This window comes from Phoca vitulina, unplaced genomic scaffold, assembly GCF_004348235.1.
Source record: "Phoca vitulina isolate PV1807 unplaced genomic scaffold, GSC_HSeal_1.0 scaffold8, whole genome shotgun sequence".
Lineage (NCBI taxonomy): Eukaryota > Metazoa > Chordata > Mammalia > Carnivora > Phocidae > Phoca > Phoca vitulina.
The window spans coordinates 5,270,426-5,290,840 of NW_022589711.1; the positions used below are offsets into that span (position 1 = coordinate 5,270,426).

A 20,415-nucleotide genomic window follows, 5' to 3' on the forward strand; every position below is an offset into this window, starting at 1 on the left:
TAATGGTCAGTTGAGTAAAACAACCACAGACATTTCTGAATTACATACACCCTATGATAATAATCCCCTTTGCCAAAGCGTGGTATCTTACATTGAAAAGATTACTACCAGGATGCTATTGAAAATAAGTTTGTCAACCTGACCTGACTCACATTCCATCTTCACTTTATGTGGTAAAAGTCTGTTACTCTAGATGTCATGGTGATTTAATCAAACACAGCAGATAATTTTTGCTAAATTCATCTAAAGTATTTCAATAGTGGGACACCTGGGTGGCTCAGTTGGTTAAGTGTCTGCCTTTGGCTCAGGTCATGATCCCAGGGTCCTGGGATCAAATCCCACATCAGGCTCCTTGATCAGCAGGAGCCTGATCTCCCTCTGCCTGCTGTCCCCCCTGTTTGTGCGTTTGCTTGTGCTCTCTCTCTCTGGCAAATAAATAAATAAAATCTTTAAAAGTAAAAAAAAAAAAGAATATGACCAAGAACAATTAAAAAAAAATAAAGTATTTCAATAGCTTAGGTAACTTTACCAGCAAAACTCTGTCATCTGTTTTTTATGTTTCAATTAATTAAAAAGCCATTCAAAGAGATAGGCCATAATATTCCTATATTAAGTTATAAAGACATAATTTCTAAGGATTACATAACAACAAAAAGCCACTTATTATGTGGTGCTGACATTTCCCACAGTAATTCTATTCTACATCTATGTATTTCTCCCTAATCATATGCAATGCTTTGGAAGATAGTCATTGGGATGGAAGAATAGACAAACGAAAATGAGTCTTGAAAAACACTGCTATCAAACTTCTAGTTTTCAAGACATCTGATTAGCAGTCTGCCATCATAAATTGTTTTTAACATACTTTCTGTTAAAATACCTACAGAGAAAAACACATCTTACAATAATTCTAAAAACTAAGATTAATCAAAGCAATTCCTTTACCATCCCTCTAAAGTTAATGTTACTGGACTAAGAAAAAACAACAGGTGGTCTATACCCATAGACAGACTAATCCTATTCATTTGAAAGTCAAGGAAGTATTTTCAACATTTCTTTATTAACTAATACAGATTCATGGACCCGTTCCACTAAAATCTTGGATTGCTATGATATCGCTGGGTATCAGCAGAAGGTGCTGCTTCTTGAGATACATGGAGTAGTATCCTCATAGTATCGTCTCTTCCTATTTTGTCATTAGTATCTGAAAACAGGAAGGAAGAGAGAGAACTAGCATGTGACATATTACATCTCTCCAGATTTAGCTAAAGCAATGTAGGTGGTAGCTGGGGTAGGAAGATGGTGGGGAAAAAAACATGTATTAGAAAATATAGCTTTTTCTGCTTGTGAAACAACAAGTTTGGGGACACAGGAGACCACTTCTCTTTAGAAAGCAAAGTTAGACTCCACATCTGCTTCCTAGTCTCTAGCTGGGAGGTCTACACACCAACCTGTCCCCCAGCTGGGGTGATAGGAAGGGTATTTAACCAGCATAAATAGGTTTTAACCAGCAAGAAGTGGATAGTAAGAAAACAACAGGTGTCATCTGGTTGTAAACATGACATTGGACCTAGATCTAAGTTGATTTATTGTTGAGCAAATAGAAAACAAATATAAAGTGAGGGCCTATATAAAAATACAACAGAAAAAATGGGAAAAGAAGATTATCAAAAGGAGAGCAGTAACTGAATGTATCATTTGTTAAAATAAGTAAGAAGAGACATTATTTTATTTTATTTTATTTTTTATTTTATTTTTTAAGTAGGTTCCACACCCAGCGTGGGGGCCAACATAGGGCTGATATCACAACTCTGAGATCAAGACCTGAGACCAAGAGTCAGACGTTCAGCTGACTGAGCTACCCAGCTGCCCTGAGAACAGGCATTTTAAATGGAATCCATGAAGACATGATTCTTATAAGACAAGAAGGAAGAAATGGCCTAAAATAAAATGGAAATATATACTTTTAAAAAGAAAAGAGAGTCATGTGGCTAAAGAAAAAAACTGAAGCAAGGATAAGAAATGACACTAAAAAATCATGAGTGATATGAATGACAAACTTAAAAAAATAGGGAGACAAGTTTGAAGTCTAGAGCAACAGTGTAGGTGAGCTCAGGGGAAGAAATCTTAGAATATTCTACTCTACACATATTTTGTCTAAGACGTCATAAAACATAAGGAAAATTTGAAAGAATACTTTGAAAAAGGGAAAGTGTCTATAAAAATGTGAAAAATTTCAACACAATGCATATAAACTCTTGTACATGGTTTTAAAGAAACAATTTAATGAAAAATATAAAGAAGAGACACAGATAATTCAAAGAAGAAATAAAAATGAAAACTAAACCAACACTGAGATTTAGTACAAGTTTTTCCTATTATTTGACAATTTTTAAATTATTACTAAAGTGGGTTATTCTATGCTTATGAATGTTTAACTTGGAGCAAGCTTTCTGGAAAGGAACTAGTTTATAGGTACCAAAATTCTTACATTTCTTTTCCTTTTTGGTTATCTATTTATTGAACAAATATTTATTAATCACTTACTATGTGCCAAAAACTATATGAGGCACTGTTTTGTTTGACAAAATAGATTGGATTTCTGGTCTCATTTAATGTAAATTCTAGGATGTGGAGAGAGACAATAAAATAAACATAACACATTAGGTACTATTGAATACTAAGATGAAAAATAATGCAGGATAAGGAAATAATGAATGATTATGGAGGGGGTGCTCAGGGAAATGTCTCTCTGGTGTAATAACATTTGAGCAACAACCTAAAATACGATGTAAGGGCCCAACATGATGACATATGGGAGAAAACACTTCCAGAGAGGCACCTACCCATGAAAAGGCTCAGACGTGGGGCATGATTCCCAATAATATTATATCAAGGATATACTGTGTCAAAGATTGTTTTGTAGGAAAGTTAAGACTCTTTAGTAAGAAAGTCTTCAGTGAGACAGAGCAACATTTTTGTACGAAGCTGTTTATAATTGCTTAAAAGATTGAAAATAAGAATATATCTATTTTCATGATTTGGTATTTTATGTAGCCATTTAAACAAAAAGCAGAATCAGACCTATAAACACAGAGAACAAACTGATAGTTGCTAGAGGAGAGGGGTGTTTGGGGGGTGGGCAAAGTGGGTGAAGGGGAGAGAGAGATGCAGTCTTCCAGTTATGGAATGAATAGGTCACAGGAATAAAAGGCACAGCATAAGGAATATAGCCAATGATATTGTAATAGTGATGTAATGGAACAAATGTAAATTACACTTGTGGTGAATGTAGTGTAATGGATAAACTTGTCAAATCACTAAGTTGTACACCTGAAACTAATGTAACATTGTGTGTCAAATATACTGAAATAAAAAATTAAAAATATATAAAATAAAATAATTATTTTAAACATTTGTGAGATGTGAACTTCACGTAGACAAGGGAGGAATAAAACAAACTCCAGATAATATAGAATTCAAATTTTGTAATACTTCTGAATATAGTAAAAGGATCAGGTATCCAAATGTTGATAGCAACTGTCATCTCCGGCAGAAGCCTGGATTATTTTACTTCTTCTCTTTTTAAGTTATGTATAATTTAACTGTATTTCTTTTATAAAAGAGAAGTATTCATTAAAAAATGTAGAGGCAGGCATCACTATCTTTAATTCCAGCATTCTCTTGATCATAAATCTTGAAGCTTTCAACTTATTTTGGATTATTTATTCTCTCAAATCAAGTCAGTCAGTAGTTGGAACGAGTCTTCTTTCATAATTAATTGAAAAATTTCCATTCCCTTCCATTTCACTGCTTCTAACTTGGTCCTTAGAGCTATAGGAAAAATTTTAAAGAACATGTAAAATCATGTTCATGTATGCACAAAACTTTGTTTCCTCCTTTGAGAGCATATGGCAACAGTCACGTCTTTCACTCAATGACAGTCGCCCTCCTCCAGCATCTACTTATTTAGTTCTTCCCTGACAATCTAAAATAACTCATGTCTGAGACCCTCCAAGTCTATGTGGTTCCCAGTGGATTGGGGCAGCAGCAGGAAAGCAAGAAAAAAAAGGTACTATGGTTTAGGATATGTGAAGCAAAATGGGTAAGCAAGTAGGGAGTTGAGTGAGGTTGTTTAAAAAGAAAAGGAAAGAGGAAGGAAGGAAGGGAGGGAGGGAGGAAAGAGGGAAGGGAAGGAGGGAGGGAGGGAGGAGGAATAAAGGAAAAGAAAATGCAGAGAACTCTACACAAATGGGTCATTAATGAAAAGTGAAACCAGAACAAAGTAATGGAATTTAAAAGCAAATTCTCCTCCTGAGGAAGAAGAGTCCAGGTTGTCCAAAAGCACCTAGTTCAACAACTTTTGTTGTTTCAACAAATATATAAAGGCAGTCTGGGTGCTGTCATTTAAAGATATTATTAAAACAAAAACCAACAAAGCAAGGAAATAAAATATGGAGATTAGAAATAGGGAAAAAGGGGAGAGAGAGAGAGGAGAGAGAGAACAGAGACAGAGACAGAGAAATCCAGAAAGAAACAGACAGACAGACAGACACAGAGATGAACTGGCACAATCTGAAAAAATAAATAAATGAATAGAATGGGAGCTTGGAAGGAAACTAAGAACACGGCTTCTGAAGAGGTGATAGGAAATGCATGTGTGTAACTGGCTCTGACGTATGTTTCCATATCCATAAAAGCAGAGGCTTTAGAAGAGAATGTAGAAAATTGTCTAACTGGACTGGAGATGATAGTAGATGCGGTTGAGAGCGCTAGAGTGGTCAGAGTATGAGTTTGGTTCAGACTGAAGAAAATAAAGAACTTTACAAATTTCACACAAAAAGTCACAAATTGGGACAAATTGGGATGGGTTTTGTGTCCTGCATAATGAGAGGTAACAACTGGGGCCTGATCCCATGGGAATTTATAGAAGGGGCAAGTGTTGAGCTCCTCAGGGGAGGATCTTCTGTGAGGCCAAGGCTACACTGGGGTCCTTTTATCTGACTTGTCTTTGATCACACACGGGATACTGAGAAGTCCCCATGCACCCTCACTGCCCATAGTTTCCATCTAGCTGAGTCACTGCTAAATCTGCCTGAACCCCAGAAACGCCCTAGGAAGATAGAGTGGTAACAAGCTCAATCAAGGAAAAGAGATTAGAGGCATTAGGCACATGTGTGCTAGTTGTAATTGTCAGGCTTTAGATTAGGATATTTGGGACTATCCAGGGGGAATTCTGGGTCAGAGGATATTGCCAAGAAAGGCAAGCCTACCAAGATCAAGGGCACCGAATTCAAGTGAATACTCTCTACCACTGGCTCTAAAACCCTTGCTAAGCTGCAAAACTCTGATTGATCGTGCTGATATGAAAATTTAGACTATCAAGTTAGATAATCTGAAAGAGTTAACCATAGGCTACATCCTACTTTCCTGAGCTCTTTGAGCCTGTATCCCAATGATCAAAACTAAACTTCCAATTAGAAGAGCATATGTGGGTTATTGAACACAAAGGCAGAAAAAGTTCTGTGATTCCAGTTCAAAAATTTTCAATAAAAACTTGTTTTTTAGATCCAAACTGCTATTTAATTAGATTGGGGAATTGTTACCATGTTTGTCATTTTTGTCCCCCAATTCTTGGTTAAATTAATTAACTCTGAAGATTTTAAGGAAAGAAAATTGATTCTAACTATGGCATGTGCTCAAAATGTTATGTAAATATCTGAGCTAAAGCACTTTGGGATATATTGTACTGATTACACATTACAAAGTTTATTCTTTTCTTGTTCCCTAGAACAAAGCTCAAGAAGAAATAGTCAAATGTTGCAAGATACTTGTAAGTGCAGAGAACTAGGAAGATCTGCTATGAGGTGTTGTTTTTTTTTCTTAACACTTGTCAAATAAGAGAATATATTGGTTGGAACTGGAGGGTATTATGCTGAATGAAATACGTCAATCAGAGAAAGAATGTATCATATGATCTCACTGATATGAGGAATTCTTAGTCTCAGGAAACAAACTGAAGGTTGCTGGAGTGGTGGGGGTGGGAGGGATGGGGTGGCTGGGTGATAGACATTGGGGAGGGTATGTGCTATTGTGAGTGCTGTGAATTGTGTAGGACTGTTGAACCACAGACCTTGTACCTCTGAAACAAATAATACATTATATGTTAAAAAAAAAAAAAAGAAGAAGATAGTAGAAAGGGAAAAATGAAGGGGGGAATCGGAGGGGGAGATGAACCATGAGAGACGATGGACTCTGAGAAACAAACTGAGGGTTCTAGAGGGGAGGGAGGTGGGGGGATGGGTTAGCCTGGTGATGGGTATTAAAGAGGGCACATACTGAATGGAGCTCTGGGTGTTATATGCAAACAATGAATCATGGAACACTACATCAAAAACTAATGATGTAATGTATGGTGATTAACATAACATAATAAAATTAAATTAAATTAAAAAAAAAAAAGAACCTCAGTCACTCTTAAAAAAAAAAAGAGAGAGAATATATTGGTGCACTTGAATTCCAATGGAAGCCATAGTGTCTTGGCTGTTCCTTTTTACTGACTAAGTGTGTGCTGAAGTAATAAATGATGGACTACAAATGGATAAAGCAATTGGATAGAATTTTGTAATAAGTACAAATCTATACAAATTTCTCCCAAGAATATGAAATTGGGATGGTTGTCCTGACAGATAGAAGCTCTGAGGGTATTTTAGAAGGAAGAAAGCACAGGCATTGGACAAAAACTCTTCCAGGCATAAAGATTGGTAGAAATGTAAAAGATGAGCACTTAGAGAAAGAAAGGGTGAGGAAAATTCACTAGAGGTTTCCACTCCCTGGTTTCTTTATCTGTCACATCCCACCAGACTTTCTACACCAGCACTTGTGCGCCACTTAGAGCTGATCCAGCAGCCAATCTGTTTCTCACATCTATGCCATTTTTTCAGATTGTCTCTGGTATTTGGAGAGCTTGCTGCCACAATCTGTTTCCCTGATCCTCTTCTTCACATAACTTGTTCCTTCTCTCTTTGAATAATCAGTTTTGGTGTCATGTCCTCCGCCCCGCCCAGACCCAATTTGATTCCTCTCCCCCAGCATCCAATTGCACTCTGTGATTGCTATCTTTGTACTCACCATTTCTACTTAATGGTAAAAATTCCATCACTCTGCCACTTTTGTTTCATAATCATCTCTTCATTCCATTCTCTTATCTTTGTCCCATTACCTCTGCTTTGACTTAGGTCGTTGTCATCTACTGCTCACCTGGTCTCTTACAAGAGACTTGTAGCTGATCTCCCAGCTTCTCCTCAGTGTAGTAATCAAATGCTGCCAGTTTTATTCCTAATGGACCATGCCAATTTCCTGCTTAAAGCCCATTTTCCCCCATTTCCAAAATAATAAAAATCTAAACTCCTTATTTCACATAGCATTATACCTTCTAGGTCCATCCATGTTGTTGCAAATGTCAAGATCTCATTCCCTTTTATAGCTGAATAATATTTCATTGTGTGTGTGTATCTTTTAAAATACAGTGTTATATTAGTTTCAAATGTACAATATAATGATTCAACAATTCTATACATTACTCAATGCTCACCATAATAAATGTAGTTCCCATCTGCCACAAAACAATGTTATTATAATCTTATTGACTACATACCCTATGTTGTACTTTTCACCTCCATGACTTATTTATTTTGCAACTAGAGGTTTATATCTCTTAGTCCCATTTATCTATTCTCCCATCCCCTCAGCCTCCACCCCTCTTGCAACCATCACTTTGTTTAAGAATCTATTTTTGTCTCTTTTTTTATTTTGTTTGTTCATTTGTTTTGTTTCTTAAATTCCACAGATGAGTGAAATTATATGAATACTTCAGTTAAAAATATATAAATTCCTTAACACAAGCAAAAAAAAAATGTTCATCATAATTTGACTTCAACCTTTATGGTTTCATGACCCTATACTCCCCCACTTTTATATTTTTTTCTTAAGATTTTATTTATTTATTTGACAGAGAGAGACGCAGTGAGAGAGGGAACACAAGCAGGGGGGAGTGGGAGAGGGAGAAGCAGGCTTCAAGCCAAGCAGGGAGCCTGATGTGGGGCTCGATCCCAGGACCCCGGGATCATGACCTGAGCCGAAGGCAGATGCTTAATGACTGAAACATCCAGGCGTCCCACTCCCCCACTTTTAATCTATGTTCCAAGTCTACTGAATATCTTGCCATGCCAAAGCAATCCATGCTCTTTAACATGTGTATGCCTTCCGTAGAGGCAGTCTCTTTCCATAAAATGACTTTTCCCTATTTAGTTCTTCATAAAAGTCCAATCCATCCCCTAAGACCCTGTTCAGGTACTATTTCATAAATCCTTTCAGTCTCTGTTAAGCAGAACTATCACTGTATGTCTGGGAGACCACAGCATTTTGCTCATACATTTAATTTAGCACTCACAGTATTGTATTTTAGTTGTTGTTTTTTATTTCTGTTTTTGGTTTTATGTTTTGTATTAAACAAATGTTATTTTTGTTCCTTTTCTATATCAATAGACAGTGAACTCATGGAGGGCAGTAAAACAGCTTTATCAGTTCTATATTCTCAAAGCTTGCCACAATGCCTAACACTAAGTAAATAATCAACAGATTATTGGAAAAGGAAAGGAAAGAAAGAAAAGGGAAAGGAAAGGGAGGGAAGTAAGTAATATCTGTTTGATAGGAGATACTATATAATAAGAAGGGGAGAAAAATAAATGAGGACATTGTTAAAATCTCATATCTGGGAAAGCTCCAATACTTCTGAAAGTGAGCATCCTAATTGTGAGATGTAAAATTAGGAGAAATAAAACTATCCTAAACCAAAGATTTAAGTGATTCCAGTTTCAAGAAGGTAAAATAAAAATAAAATTTCCCTTTCTCCTTTTAAAAATTATCACAAAGCATAAAGGAGAAAAAGAAACTCTAATAAAAACAACATGTTTCCTGTGACCTTTGTAACAAATTCCTACAAACTTAGTGGCTTAAAACAACAGAAATTAATTTATTTACAGTTCTGGGGACCAGAATTTCAACATCAGTTTCACTGGGCTGAAATAAAGCCTTTTGGCAGGGCCAAGCTTTCTCCGGAGAACGGTTCAGCAGAAGAATCTGTTCCTTGCTTCTTCTAGTTTCTGGGGGCTCCTGTATTTTCTGGCATGCCCTGGCTTGAAGCCACATCACTCTGATCTCTGCTTCCATCTTTATATCACCCTCTCCTCTGTGTGTGTCAAATCTCCTCCCTTTGCCTCTCTTTATAAGAATGCTTGTGATGGCACTTAAGGCCTACCTGGATAACCCAGGAAAATCTCCTCATCTCAAAATCCTTAATTATATCCAAAGACCATTTTTCCAAATAAGATAACATTCACAGACTCTGGGAATGAGGACATCAACATATTTTTGAGAGTCATTATCAGCTTAGCACACAAATTCAAATATTTTCTTAAACCAGAGACTTTTATATCTCTAAACCATTTAAAGATAGAAAGTATGTGGAATAGTGGCATTTAATTTAACGGAATAGAAGAAAGATAAACTGTGTAAGTAGGAGATAATAATTAAAAGTAACAAGCATACCCACAAGAAAAGCTCAGACATTGGAACATTCGGGTATTGCCAAAGGTGGGGTTGAGGCCAGGAGTTGAAAAGAGAGAGACTGAAAGACTTTAAGAGAAACAGACACCTACCTATGATCACTCATCCACTAAAAAGGGGTCAGGGGACTAACCCTTCTCACTTCTAAAGGAAAGAAATGGTATCTGGAGAAATTGAACTAGAATGACTCCAATCTATAATACAAAAGGCAGCAAAGGGATATGGTGCCAGAAGCTGAAAGATTACATGAAAGTCTATGTACATTAAGTACCGTGATACCTCTACCTTCCCTATAGCTAAGCCCCAGGGTATTCATATCCTCCAACAGAAGATTAAGAATTTTTCTCTTGAGTAAATAACTGCCACAGAGGGAAAAAAAACTCAGATACAGATGTTAATGTGTCCTGTCCACCAAAAAAAGCAACTGCCAGCCCAGGGGATCACAAGTGAATCCTACCCGCTGACAAGCATCACTCCTGTGCACAGAATTCCATTTAGGTTTTTAGTGTCTCCTTCAAGAATATGATTGGAAAGTCAAAGACCATCACTGAGGATCCATCAAGGAAGAAACAGGAAACAAAATAAGTGAAAGAAAAGAAGGAACCCAGGGAAATAGAGAAGAGGCAGTAAGAAAAATACAATTTCAAAGAAATAATAATAATGTCCCCAAGTATGAGAAAAGATATTGTCTTGAGGAAACAAGACAGGATGCAATAAAACATAAGAGAAACAAGCAGAGAATAAAAAGGATAATATTACTTAACACATGAACACCAAAAGGCAGATTCTAGTAAAAGTATTAGAAGATAAAGAGGAGTAAATTCAAAAAAACAAATAGAGGAGGGCGCCTGGGTGGCTCAGTTGGTTAAGCGACTGCCTTCGGCTCAGGTCATGATCCTGGAGTCCTGGGATCGAGTCCCACATCAGGCTCCCAGCTCAGCAGGGAGCCTGCTTCTCCCTCTGACCTTCTCCCCTCTCATGCTGTTTCTCTCTCTCTCGCTCTCTAATACATAAATAAATAAAATCTTTAAAAAAAAAGACAAATAGAGGAGAGAAAAGATTTTGTTCAAATAGATCATCAATAGAGATAATCCAGTACTCCACAACTGACAATTCAAGAAAAGGAGATGAAAGAAAATGCTAGTAAAGAAATTATTAAGGACATAAAACAAGGAAATATCTCATAATTGATAGCATGAGTCTCCAGATTAAAAGGATCTATCAAGTGTCCTGACACAAGGGATGAAGAAAAACCCACTCTAAGACATATTCCGATAAAACTATAACACCAGAAATACAGAGAAGATTTCAAAAGCTTATTAGTGAGGAAAGTAGATCTATACAAAAAATCAGGATCAAACTGACAGTGGTCTTCTCAACAACAGCATTGGAAGCTGGAAGGTAATGGGAAAATGCTTTTATTTCTGACTGAAAAAATATTTTAAATCTCTAATTCTATTCCCAAAGATTCAATCAAGTATCAGGAAGAATAAAAACATTTCTCAACATGCAAGTTTATAAAGTATTTATTATCTGTAGAACTTTTCTCAAAACATTACTAGAACATGAGTTCCAGCCAAAAGAGGGGCATGGGGAAGGTAACTAAGTAAAATGAGGACATAATTTCCAGAAAGAAGAGGTTATAACATCATAAAAAATATACATTTTTAGGATGACATCCAAAAATACCTCTGAATTACATCTTTTTATAGGATGCTTTAGAGAGCAACCAGACAAGATAAAAGTGGGAGAAGAGAGGGTCCCAGGAAGTAATTCTTTTAGAGAAAAAAAAGAGAGAGAGAGAAAAGCTAGATTATCTGACCAACTCGCCTGTGCAAAAGATTGAAGAGAAGCATTTTATAAAAATTTTGGAGCTTTGAGGGAGGACTTTGCAAAACAAGAAAGAGAGGAAAGAAGAAAGAGAGTGAGGGAATAAGGAAGAGAGACAAAGAAACAGGGCAAAAAAGAAAAATAAATGAAGCACGTGTTAATTCAAGAAAAAGAAAAGTTCTACAATAACTTTTTTATCATGTCCTATCACCAGGCTCCGCAGCAAATGCTATTTATATAATCATAACAGTTAAAAACCCTGATATAGATTTAAACTAAACTGTGACATAGCTATCATGGAAGGATAAAGTAAAGAGAGTGAGGGTTTTAAGAAAGTTTAATCCTTCATCTGTAGCAATAGGAGTCAATCAATGAGATCTAAGTTGACGAGTCATGACCCAGAATATGAATATGATTTAAAAATGCAAAAGAAAAATACAAATTAAAGAAATTGAAAGTGGATGCCCCCCTGCACGTGTGCCAAAGGGTTTATTTCTCTAGATACTTAACCTTTAAACTAATTTGCATTCTAAGTAGGTGAGCATATTTTTATGTGGTGAAAATAAGTTACTTTTTAAAGAAACACTGTATTTACCTAACCTAATCCTCTTTCCTTTGTTTAGAATTATACAAGTCAAATCAAATAGGCATATATCCTCTTTCTCTTCAAAATATTTCCACAAAAGTAGATATTACCAATATGACTTTACTAAGTGAATGAATGCATGTATGCTTTAGAAAACATAATGCTCTCCATAAAAAAAAATGAAGCATTAGATGCAGTGTTTGTAAACAAGTTGTATATTAAATTTGATGGTAAATATCTTCTTGAAGGAATCTGTAGAGCAAACTTGATTTTTTTTTTAAAAAAAGTTTATTTTATAAAGAGAGTGTGCATACCTAAAGGTATCTGTATTTTATTTTTACCTGATTTCCAGAATACTGAAATTTCTTCAAGTAAAGCACTGGTTGGGTATTGTTCATTCTCATCTTTCTATCACCTTGGACACTCCAAATAAAGCTGCTAGAGAGAAAAAATGTTGACTTGTAAATTCAGAATGAGCACACATATGAAACTTCCTATAGGTATACCACAGGCAATTTTTATGAACTCATTAATAACATCTTATTTTTCTTTCTTAACTCTAAAACAAGTTTAATGCAACATAATATCTTTCAAAGTATAATGGCCCTTTAAAAAATAATATTCCCACAAATCGCACAAAGAGCAAAGTACAAAGAGTTTACAAAACAGGATGAGATTCTCCATTATTATTTCTGGAGCGCATCCTAGTCTGATGTTTTTCCTTCTGCCATTCTTAAAGAAAGTACATTATCCACAAGTCAGTCCAAGTCCTACTTATTTCCTCAGGAATAAGGGTCAGGCAACATGCAGTATCCTTGGGAAAGTAGCCTAAAATTACCAAAAAGGCCATCTCAGTAAGACATCAGGAAGCACAACTGTTTCCATTGACATGAACATAATGAAAACAAAATGCTCTAGAACTATGTGCTCTGTGAACCATAGTTTGTAAAAATATCACACATGCTGTGTTTTGACCACCCAAGAGGAATCAAAGTCGCTGTATCACTCTGCAAGCATCTCATTCCTACTGATGTTTATGATTCTAAAATCAGGAGCATGTTCCTGGGATACAATTAGTCAGTATCTGCTAAGGCAATGTTAGAAAAAAAAGCTTTTAAATGCTCCCTTTGTCCCTGACCTGCTATGGGAATTCATGGTATGCAACATCAAAGAGAAAATTCAGGTCACCTCTGTTGGATGTAGCCATGGGGGTGTGTGAATTAAAAACATGCAACAGGGAACCTGACAGATTCCTGTTTCAATCTGGTCTCTTCTGCAACTCTTCTAAAGGTGATCCCTAAAGATAATCAAAGGACAAGCCTCAGACCATTTTTAGGATGTACTGGTACTCAGAAAAGTGGTTTAAAATGGTCAAATACTCCAATCCCTTTCAGGAAACGACCAACAAAAAGACAGGCCAAAATCTTGGTAGCTCAAAGGAAAAAAAGAATTTCTAAGAATATTTCTGTTCACCATGAAAGAGATGAGAAATCAAGCCGTTCGGGCACAGCTGGAGAAGGTGTAGAAGTGAACCATAACACTCCTGGTTTAGCTTCTCAAGAAGCTGAAGATTTTGGTGCTATTAGGACATAGCATCATGGGATGATGTTTCCTGGTGAGCAAAGTGATCAACCATCTAGCAGCTGAGATCAGTGGATCCTGTCGAGTGGTCAGACTCTCAAAGGAATGGGTCACTTGTGTCCAAGAATTCAAAGCTTACATCTTACACCTGATAAAAGTGCAGAGATACTAAAACATGGTAGTACTAGTCCAAAACAGTGGTCAACTGAAATGCAACATAAGAAAAATTTAACTAGAAAGAAAACAAGATTGTGTTTATTAGAACAAAGCTTCCATTTTAGTCAATCTGATGTTTCTTGCAAACATATCTTGACTAAGCCAGTTCTGCAAATTGATTTACATTTTTATTCCCATCCAAATTGTTGTGCCACTAGCTTTCTACCTAACAAAACTCTGCCCCTCCGCTCAAATTGTACCTCCTTGGTAACAATTTCTTCAACCATGCTAGAGGCCATGGACAGTGTCTACTGAACTCATCTGTGCCTCTCTTGGCAGTTTTGCTATCTTTTTTTTAAAATATTTTACTTATTTATTTGACAGAGAGAGAGCACATGCAGGAGGAGCAGCAGAGGGAGAGGGAAAGGGAGCCCAACTCGGGGCTCAATCCCAGGACCCTGGGATCATGACCTGAGCCGAAGGCAGACGCTTACCCAACAGAGCCACCGAGGGGCCCCGGCAGTTAGGCTGTCTTGAGATGTGATGTGTGCATGTGTATCTCTGTTTAAGCCAATGCCTTGCATTCTTTGTTACAGAGCAAATCCCATGAGACCAAGAATGGGGCCTTCTATTTTCTGCTTTGATTTTCTTAGCTCTCTTACACAATTAATATGTGGTAGTTGACAGAAGATTCAGCATAAATTTTCTTCTAGCATAAATAATATTGGACAGGTCCTGCTTGACTCATAACACATTTTCAAGAGAGATTTATGTTGACCTTATACGGAAATATTATCCAATCATCTAAAACTCTTTTTTTCAAGTTATTTAGGAGTTTGGCTTAGAATAAAATGATAAGCAATAGATGGACAATATTTACAGAGCAGCGTCTGAGTTGCTGGTCAGTAGTTCTAGAAGTTCCTTCGATATTTATGGGCTCTGTAAAGAATTCCTTTGTAATTTGTTCCCTCTACACAGGAGTAGGGAAGGTCTGGAAATTGTATTCAAACATGTTATTTCATTTAATTAAAAAAAAAATCTATTGCTTTTTAAATGATACCAAACTCAAGGTAATGTATTGAACACTGACCTTCTTAAGTATGACTAAGTTTAGTTCAAAGTCCATGTACCTTTTTGAAGATTTCTTTTCCCCCAGTGAAGCTTCAGATGATCTGAGAAAAATGCAGAACACACTTATACAGAACACAAAGCTGTACAAACTAAGACATATTATCAACCACACACAGAATAAAACACAAAAAATAAAAGTTAAACTTGGAAAACCTAAGAAACTCTTTTATGTTCATGACCAGTTTGAAAACATAGCAAGATTTTCTGAAAGTGCCTCCATTATTTGTGTATTTTCTTTTCTTTTTTGCTGACAGGGAAACACAGAAGATTTCCAATTATGAACATATGCATTGTTTTTAATGAGTAAAAGTGGAAAAAGTATAAAGGCCAGCATTGCATCTGAGTTCCACGAGGACTCCTAAATGCAGAAAGGAGGCCCATTATGAGGCCAACTATGTGAGAGTTCCCTAAAAGAACAAAGATTCTCGTGATAGAACTCTTGTTGTCAGTGAGGGATGAGAAAATGAAATAGACCCACATACAAGGAAAGACACCTGAGTGCAAAAAACACAGGTTTTGGTGCAGAAGAGATAGAGGTTTGAATCTATGCTCTCTGTTGCTTTCTACCAGAAAGACTTAGTGAAAGTAACTGAAATTCACCAGACCCTGGTTTCTTCATCTGTATAACAACACCCATTCCTTGGTTGTGATGTGAATTAAATGAGATATATCACGTAGAACACCTAGCAGAATCCATGGAAAATGAGGGTCATTCAACAGGTGTATACTCCCTTTCTGTCCTACCCACAGATGTAATCAGTTCAAGACAGCTGAGGTATAATCTTATTGGAAAGAAAAAGATTTCCACCTGCAGAAAAGGTTTTATAGAAAAGGGAGGATTTTAATGGACCTCTAGGACAGGAAAAAAATTGGAACATAGTAAAGGTGTTTGGAGAAAGTAAAAAATTGAAGCAGTTAGAAAAAGGTGTTTGAAGGAGTAAAAGGTTTACATGAAATTACAAGTAAAAGGAAAAGTGCAAAAAATTATGTCATGAAATTCACATAATTGGAAAGATGAGTCTGGTGGAAGGTGGAAGGAAGGTCTTCTGTGAAAATGTGATTATACACAAAAGAAGTAAAAATGTAAGTTGAGGCCTGGATTGTGAATTCCAAGTTGAGAGAGTGGGGACATCATGGGAAGTCAATGAAAAGTCCAAAAGAAACCACTTCTCTAGAGGTAAATGATGATATTCTTATCAAACTTGATTATTAATATTATAACTATAAAGCCCTTCCTATTGGAAATGTAAGTTTCTTTCAAACATTACAAATAAAAACTTAACCTTCATTCAAGTTTAAATTGAGCTTTTACTTTTTAAAGAGCATCATTCTATTTTACTCAAATAAATTATATTGTGGTTTTAAGAAATGGCCAACAAGGTGAGGAAGACCCTCTCCAACTATTGTATGCAGAATTTGGACCAGGCATGAACTAGAAATGCATAGTATAAGTCTAATACTGCATAAAATAAGCATGGCTTGGGAAGCAGAGCAGATCACGAACTAAAAACACTGTAATGGATTTGTAATGGCTCTCTGTGGGATTCTTCAGATACAATAAAAACTCTTTATAATGACAATAAATTGCATATATAATACTTATTACTCAGTAAGAACATATTTTATTTACCTGCAACATTTTTGATGGAAAGTGATGCAGTCTAAAAAGGGCCTCCAGACATGCAATTTTATTTATTTTCCTTTCTGCTTACAATTTTACCCTATTTAAGGTAGTAAGAGTCTTTCTGGTTTTGGTGTGTGGAACATCTATTATCATCCCATAGCCCATCTGTTTTAAAGATGATTTAACTAGCCTGATTTCTTTCTTTCTTTTTTTTTTTTTTTTGGTATTCAGAGCAATGTAAGACCAAAGTGCCTCAGGGTCTACCCAAGCCTGGAATGTTACTCATTTTTGAATAGCTCAGATAAAATTTACTTTCACTGAATAACATGAAAGCATATTGAAAGCTCAGTTAAGATGAACAACTGCAACATATAAATGCTATATAATTAATAATAGTAATTCAGCTTTCTTGCATTAATGCAAAATGTCCTGGGCTGTTTGGTTTTATTGAAGAAGGGAGACAAGAAAAAAAACTCATTGTTTTATGTAAGACTAATATTACTCACATTTCAATTCTGATTGACCTTGGCAATGCAACAAAATCAATAATAAATCCATCACAGTTTTTTTTGGCTATTTTTTACTCTGATTTTAAAATCCTGGATCACTGTTAAATTTAGTCTAATATCAAGAATAGTTTGCATTTTATAGTGCTTTCCCTTCTAAATCATTTTTTAGATTTATTTTATACATAACAAAATAGGTCTGAAAAGAAACTACTGTTAGAGTTGATGGTGGAGAAACCGTTGTAATGCAAGAGGCAGCAGCTTCCCAAACAACTCTTTCTGGTAAGTAGAGGACCAGGTAGTTTCCAGAACACTCAGTCCAGTCTGGAACTTGATGTTCTAAGGCATGCTCTAACACCTCTAACTTAGCCGAACCCCAATCTTGTCTTCACAAGTTAAAAAGGAAGTATAAATCTTAATGAAATCTAGAGAAGACCCATAAAGATTAATTAAGTCTTATAAAAATAAGATCTAGGAAGAAGTATTAATAAAAATGAGATTTTTTTTTTTTCAAATTGGGGTATGTGTTGAGATAAGGGAATGACTTGACAGTTCTTGAACTGCTAAACTAAAAGAGATACCTGAGAAAAAAGTCCTTGAATGAATGCATGGGTAAGCAGATATAGAAAGAATAGTTAACATTTTAAGAAAAAAATGAATAAGAAAACAGAATAAAAACATTGGTATTTGGTTAGAACAAGAAGCTGTGATTTAATGTGAGAAGATCTGAATGTGTATTTTGATTCAGGTGTTAAATCTTACTGAAATACAGATTTTGGCAAAGAGAAGAATGTGTGTTCCTTGCAGAAGAAGTCGAGAAGGACTAAGATCATCCCAAAAAGAAGTAGCATCACTCATGGGGGCAGAAAGAAGGCATCATACGGGATGGGAAAAACAGAGATTATACCAACTTCCTCTATTATATAACAATAGCAACAGCATCTACAACAATTTATGGACTGATTACTGTATGCCAGGCCATGTTCTGTATTAACTCTTACTCCTCAAGACAACTCTGGCAAAACCTAGCTGCAGAATTTAAGTAACTTGGTCAAGGTCATGGTTAGTCAGTGGCAAAACTAAGATCTGAACCTCTGCTGTCGGGATCTAGAGCTCACACTATTACTATTTCCTGGCTCTCAATGTTATTACTATTTTTATTTTTGCTTATACAATTGGTTATAATTCTGTGCCCTTAGAGTTTGTGTCAGAGTATGAATGGCACCTGGAATCCATATGGTATATTTGCAAGTCTAAAAAAATGGGGGGAGGGGGGCTGGGAAGACAGAAGACATATCAGAATCTCCAGAAAGTTGAAGAGGGGTGTGTCATTTAAAAAGGCCTGCTCAGCATGTTCAGTGTTATAGTTTAAACATCATACATTACTTACAGAAAATAAATTACTTTTAAGATTTTTAAAAATTTGTTTATTTGAGAGACAGCAGAGCGAGCGAGAGATCGCGAGTGGGGGGTAGGAGCAGAGGGAGAGGAAGAAGGAAGCTTCCCACTGAGCAGGGAGCCCTATGCGGGGCTTAATCCCAGGACCCTGGGATCATGACCTGAGCTAAAGGCAGCCACTTAACTGACTGAGCCACCCAGGCACCCTGAAAGTAAATTGCTTTAGAAGGTAAAGACTGACTTCATTTGTTTGCTGGAACATAGGTGAAAAAGTTGGAGAAGCTCTTTAAATGTTCAACCCAGACTCTGGGCACGCTGAATGGATTAGAAGTCACGAAAACAAACCTGGTCATCTCACTATTTTCCTTACAAAACAAAAAACAAACAAACAAACCAACAACAACCTATTTCCCCTTATTTATAGTATGAAGTTTTAACTACTCATAATAGGAAGTTTAAACTACTTAGCCTAGTATTTAAAAAGTCTTGGCAATTTTGCTCCAACCACCTTTCCATCCTCATTTCCTATGACCTATGACCACTCCCCACAAGACATGTGTTCAACAATCACAAACATTCCATAGACTAGCGTGCTACCTTTGTCAAAAACATGCTTTTGAAATCCTATTTGTTGTGGAGCCTACTTAGCTCAAATGTCAACTACTCTCTAAATATTTCCATGGCTCCTCTAAGTAAAGCTTTTCCTACTCCTTTGAATAGCTATACATGTATTATATTTAAACATATATATTTCTCTACACATATTTATCATGTTAATACTCTAATTATCTCCTTCAGTATATCAATACAATCATTGAACAAATATTTGCTGAATAACTATTCTGTACCAGGCACACTCTAAGCTCCCTAAACCAAGGACTATTTGTCATTTTGTCATGTTTTTGAGAGAGGGTTGGTGGGAGTGGGAGTGGTATTTTCTATTGCTTTGCTCACTGCCCAACACATAGTAGCCATTAATTAAATATTTGTTGAATTGAACTACCCACGAGAAGTTCAATGAACATCACGGTCAACAAATAATCATTAAGAAATAACTGATCTTATATTTTCTTAGGGAGAAATAATTGGATGTAGAAGAATATATATGTAAAACAGCAGACCTTTAAATTTGGCAGGGCCTCAGATCTGGAACTTTTATAATGTTAATTAGAAAGGGAGTAATGAGGAAAGACACCATTTTGCAGCTTTTAATTTCTTCCTTCAAGTTTTAAGTAGATTTTAATCTCCTCCAGACCACCAAGTTAGGTTCTCAGGTTCTTAAAACTTCAAGGGCAATTTGAAGCTATCCAGTACAAACCTTACATGTCACAGATGAGGAAACTGTATCCTAAGAGATTAGAAAAGCTTGGACAAGAATCCAAGTCTCTTCTCCCAATGTCTCCCCCTCAAGCATCTTGTTACCATATATATTTTCTCTCTTTCAACTTCTATTCTCTAGAAATTCGACAGAATACTGGCAACAAGCTGGTCAGCCAGTTGGGAGAACTGAAAGATTTGATGGTGGAGAAAATATTCCCTTCTTTTTACATCCCGAGATCTCTCGCAGATTTGGGATCTTTTGTAGTAAGAACATAAGTAGTGCTGAGAAATCTTTCTTTGACCAATAAGAGATGGAGGAGGTTCAGATTAAACCTTTATTTTCCCTTTTATTTCATAATTCTTCAACTTTATAGAAACTCAGATTTGTTCATTAGGATGTCATATATATATGTATATATATATGCATGGACACATGTATACATACGTGTACATGTATGTGTACACACACACACGCACGCACGCCCGTTTCTTTTCATTATGAGAAACAAATATTTCCACTCCTTTTATCTGGAAAATTCCCTAAAACTTCCTTGTTTTATGGTTGGCTGTGATTAATTTATCAAATTCTCTTTTGATACAGTGCACACTGATCATGATTAATGTGTTTATCTGCTAAACATACGAAAAGAAAGTTA

At 36.0% G+C, this 20,415-nt stretch overlaps 1 protein-coding gene across 1 annotated transcript in view; it reads right to left on the bottom strand.

Moving 5' to 3' along the window:
* The window catches only part of LOC116633726, a 408,304-nt gene that overhangs the window by 240,472 nt on the left and 147,417 nt on the right, over nucleotides 1-20,415 (bottom strand). The window contains exon 5 of the mRNA XM_032406291.1: nucleotides 12,385-12,481. Coding sequence (XP_032262182.1) covers nucleotides 12,385-12,481 — 97 coding nt within the window. The remainder of the gene's footprint in view (nucleotides 1-12,384; nucleotides 12,482-20,415) is intronic.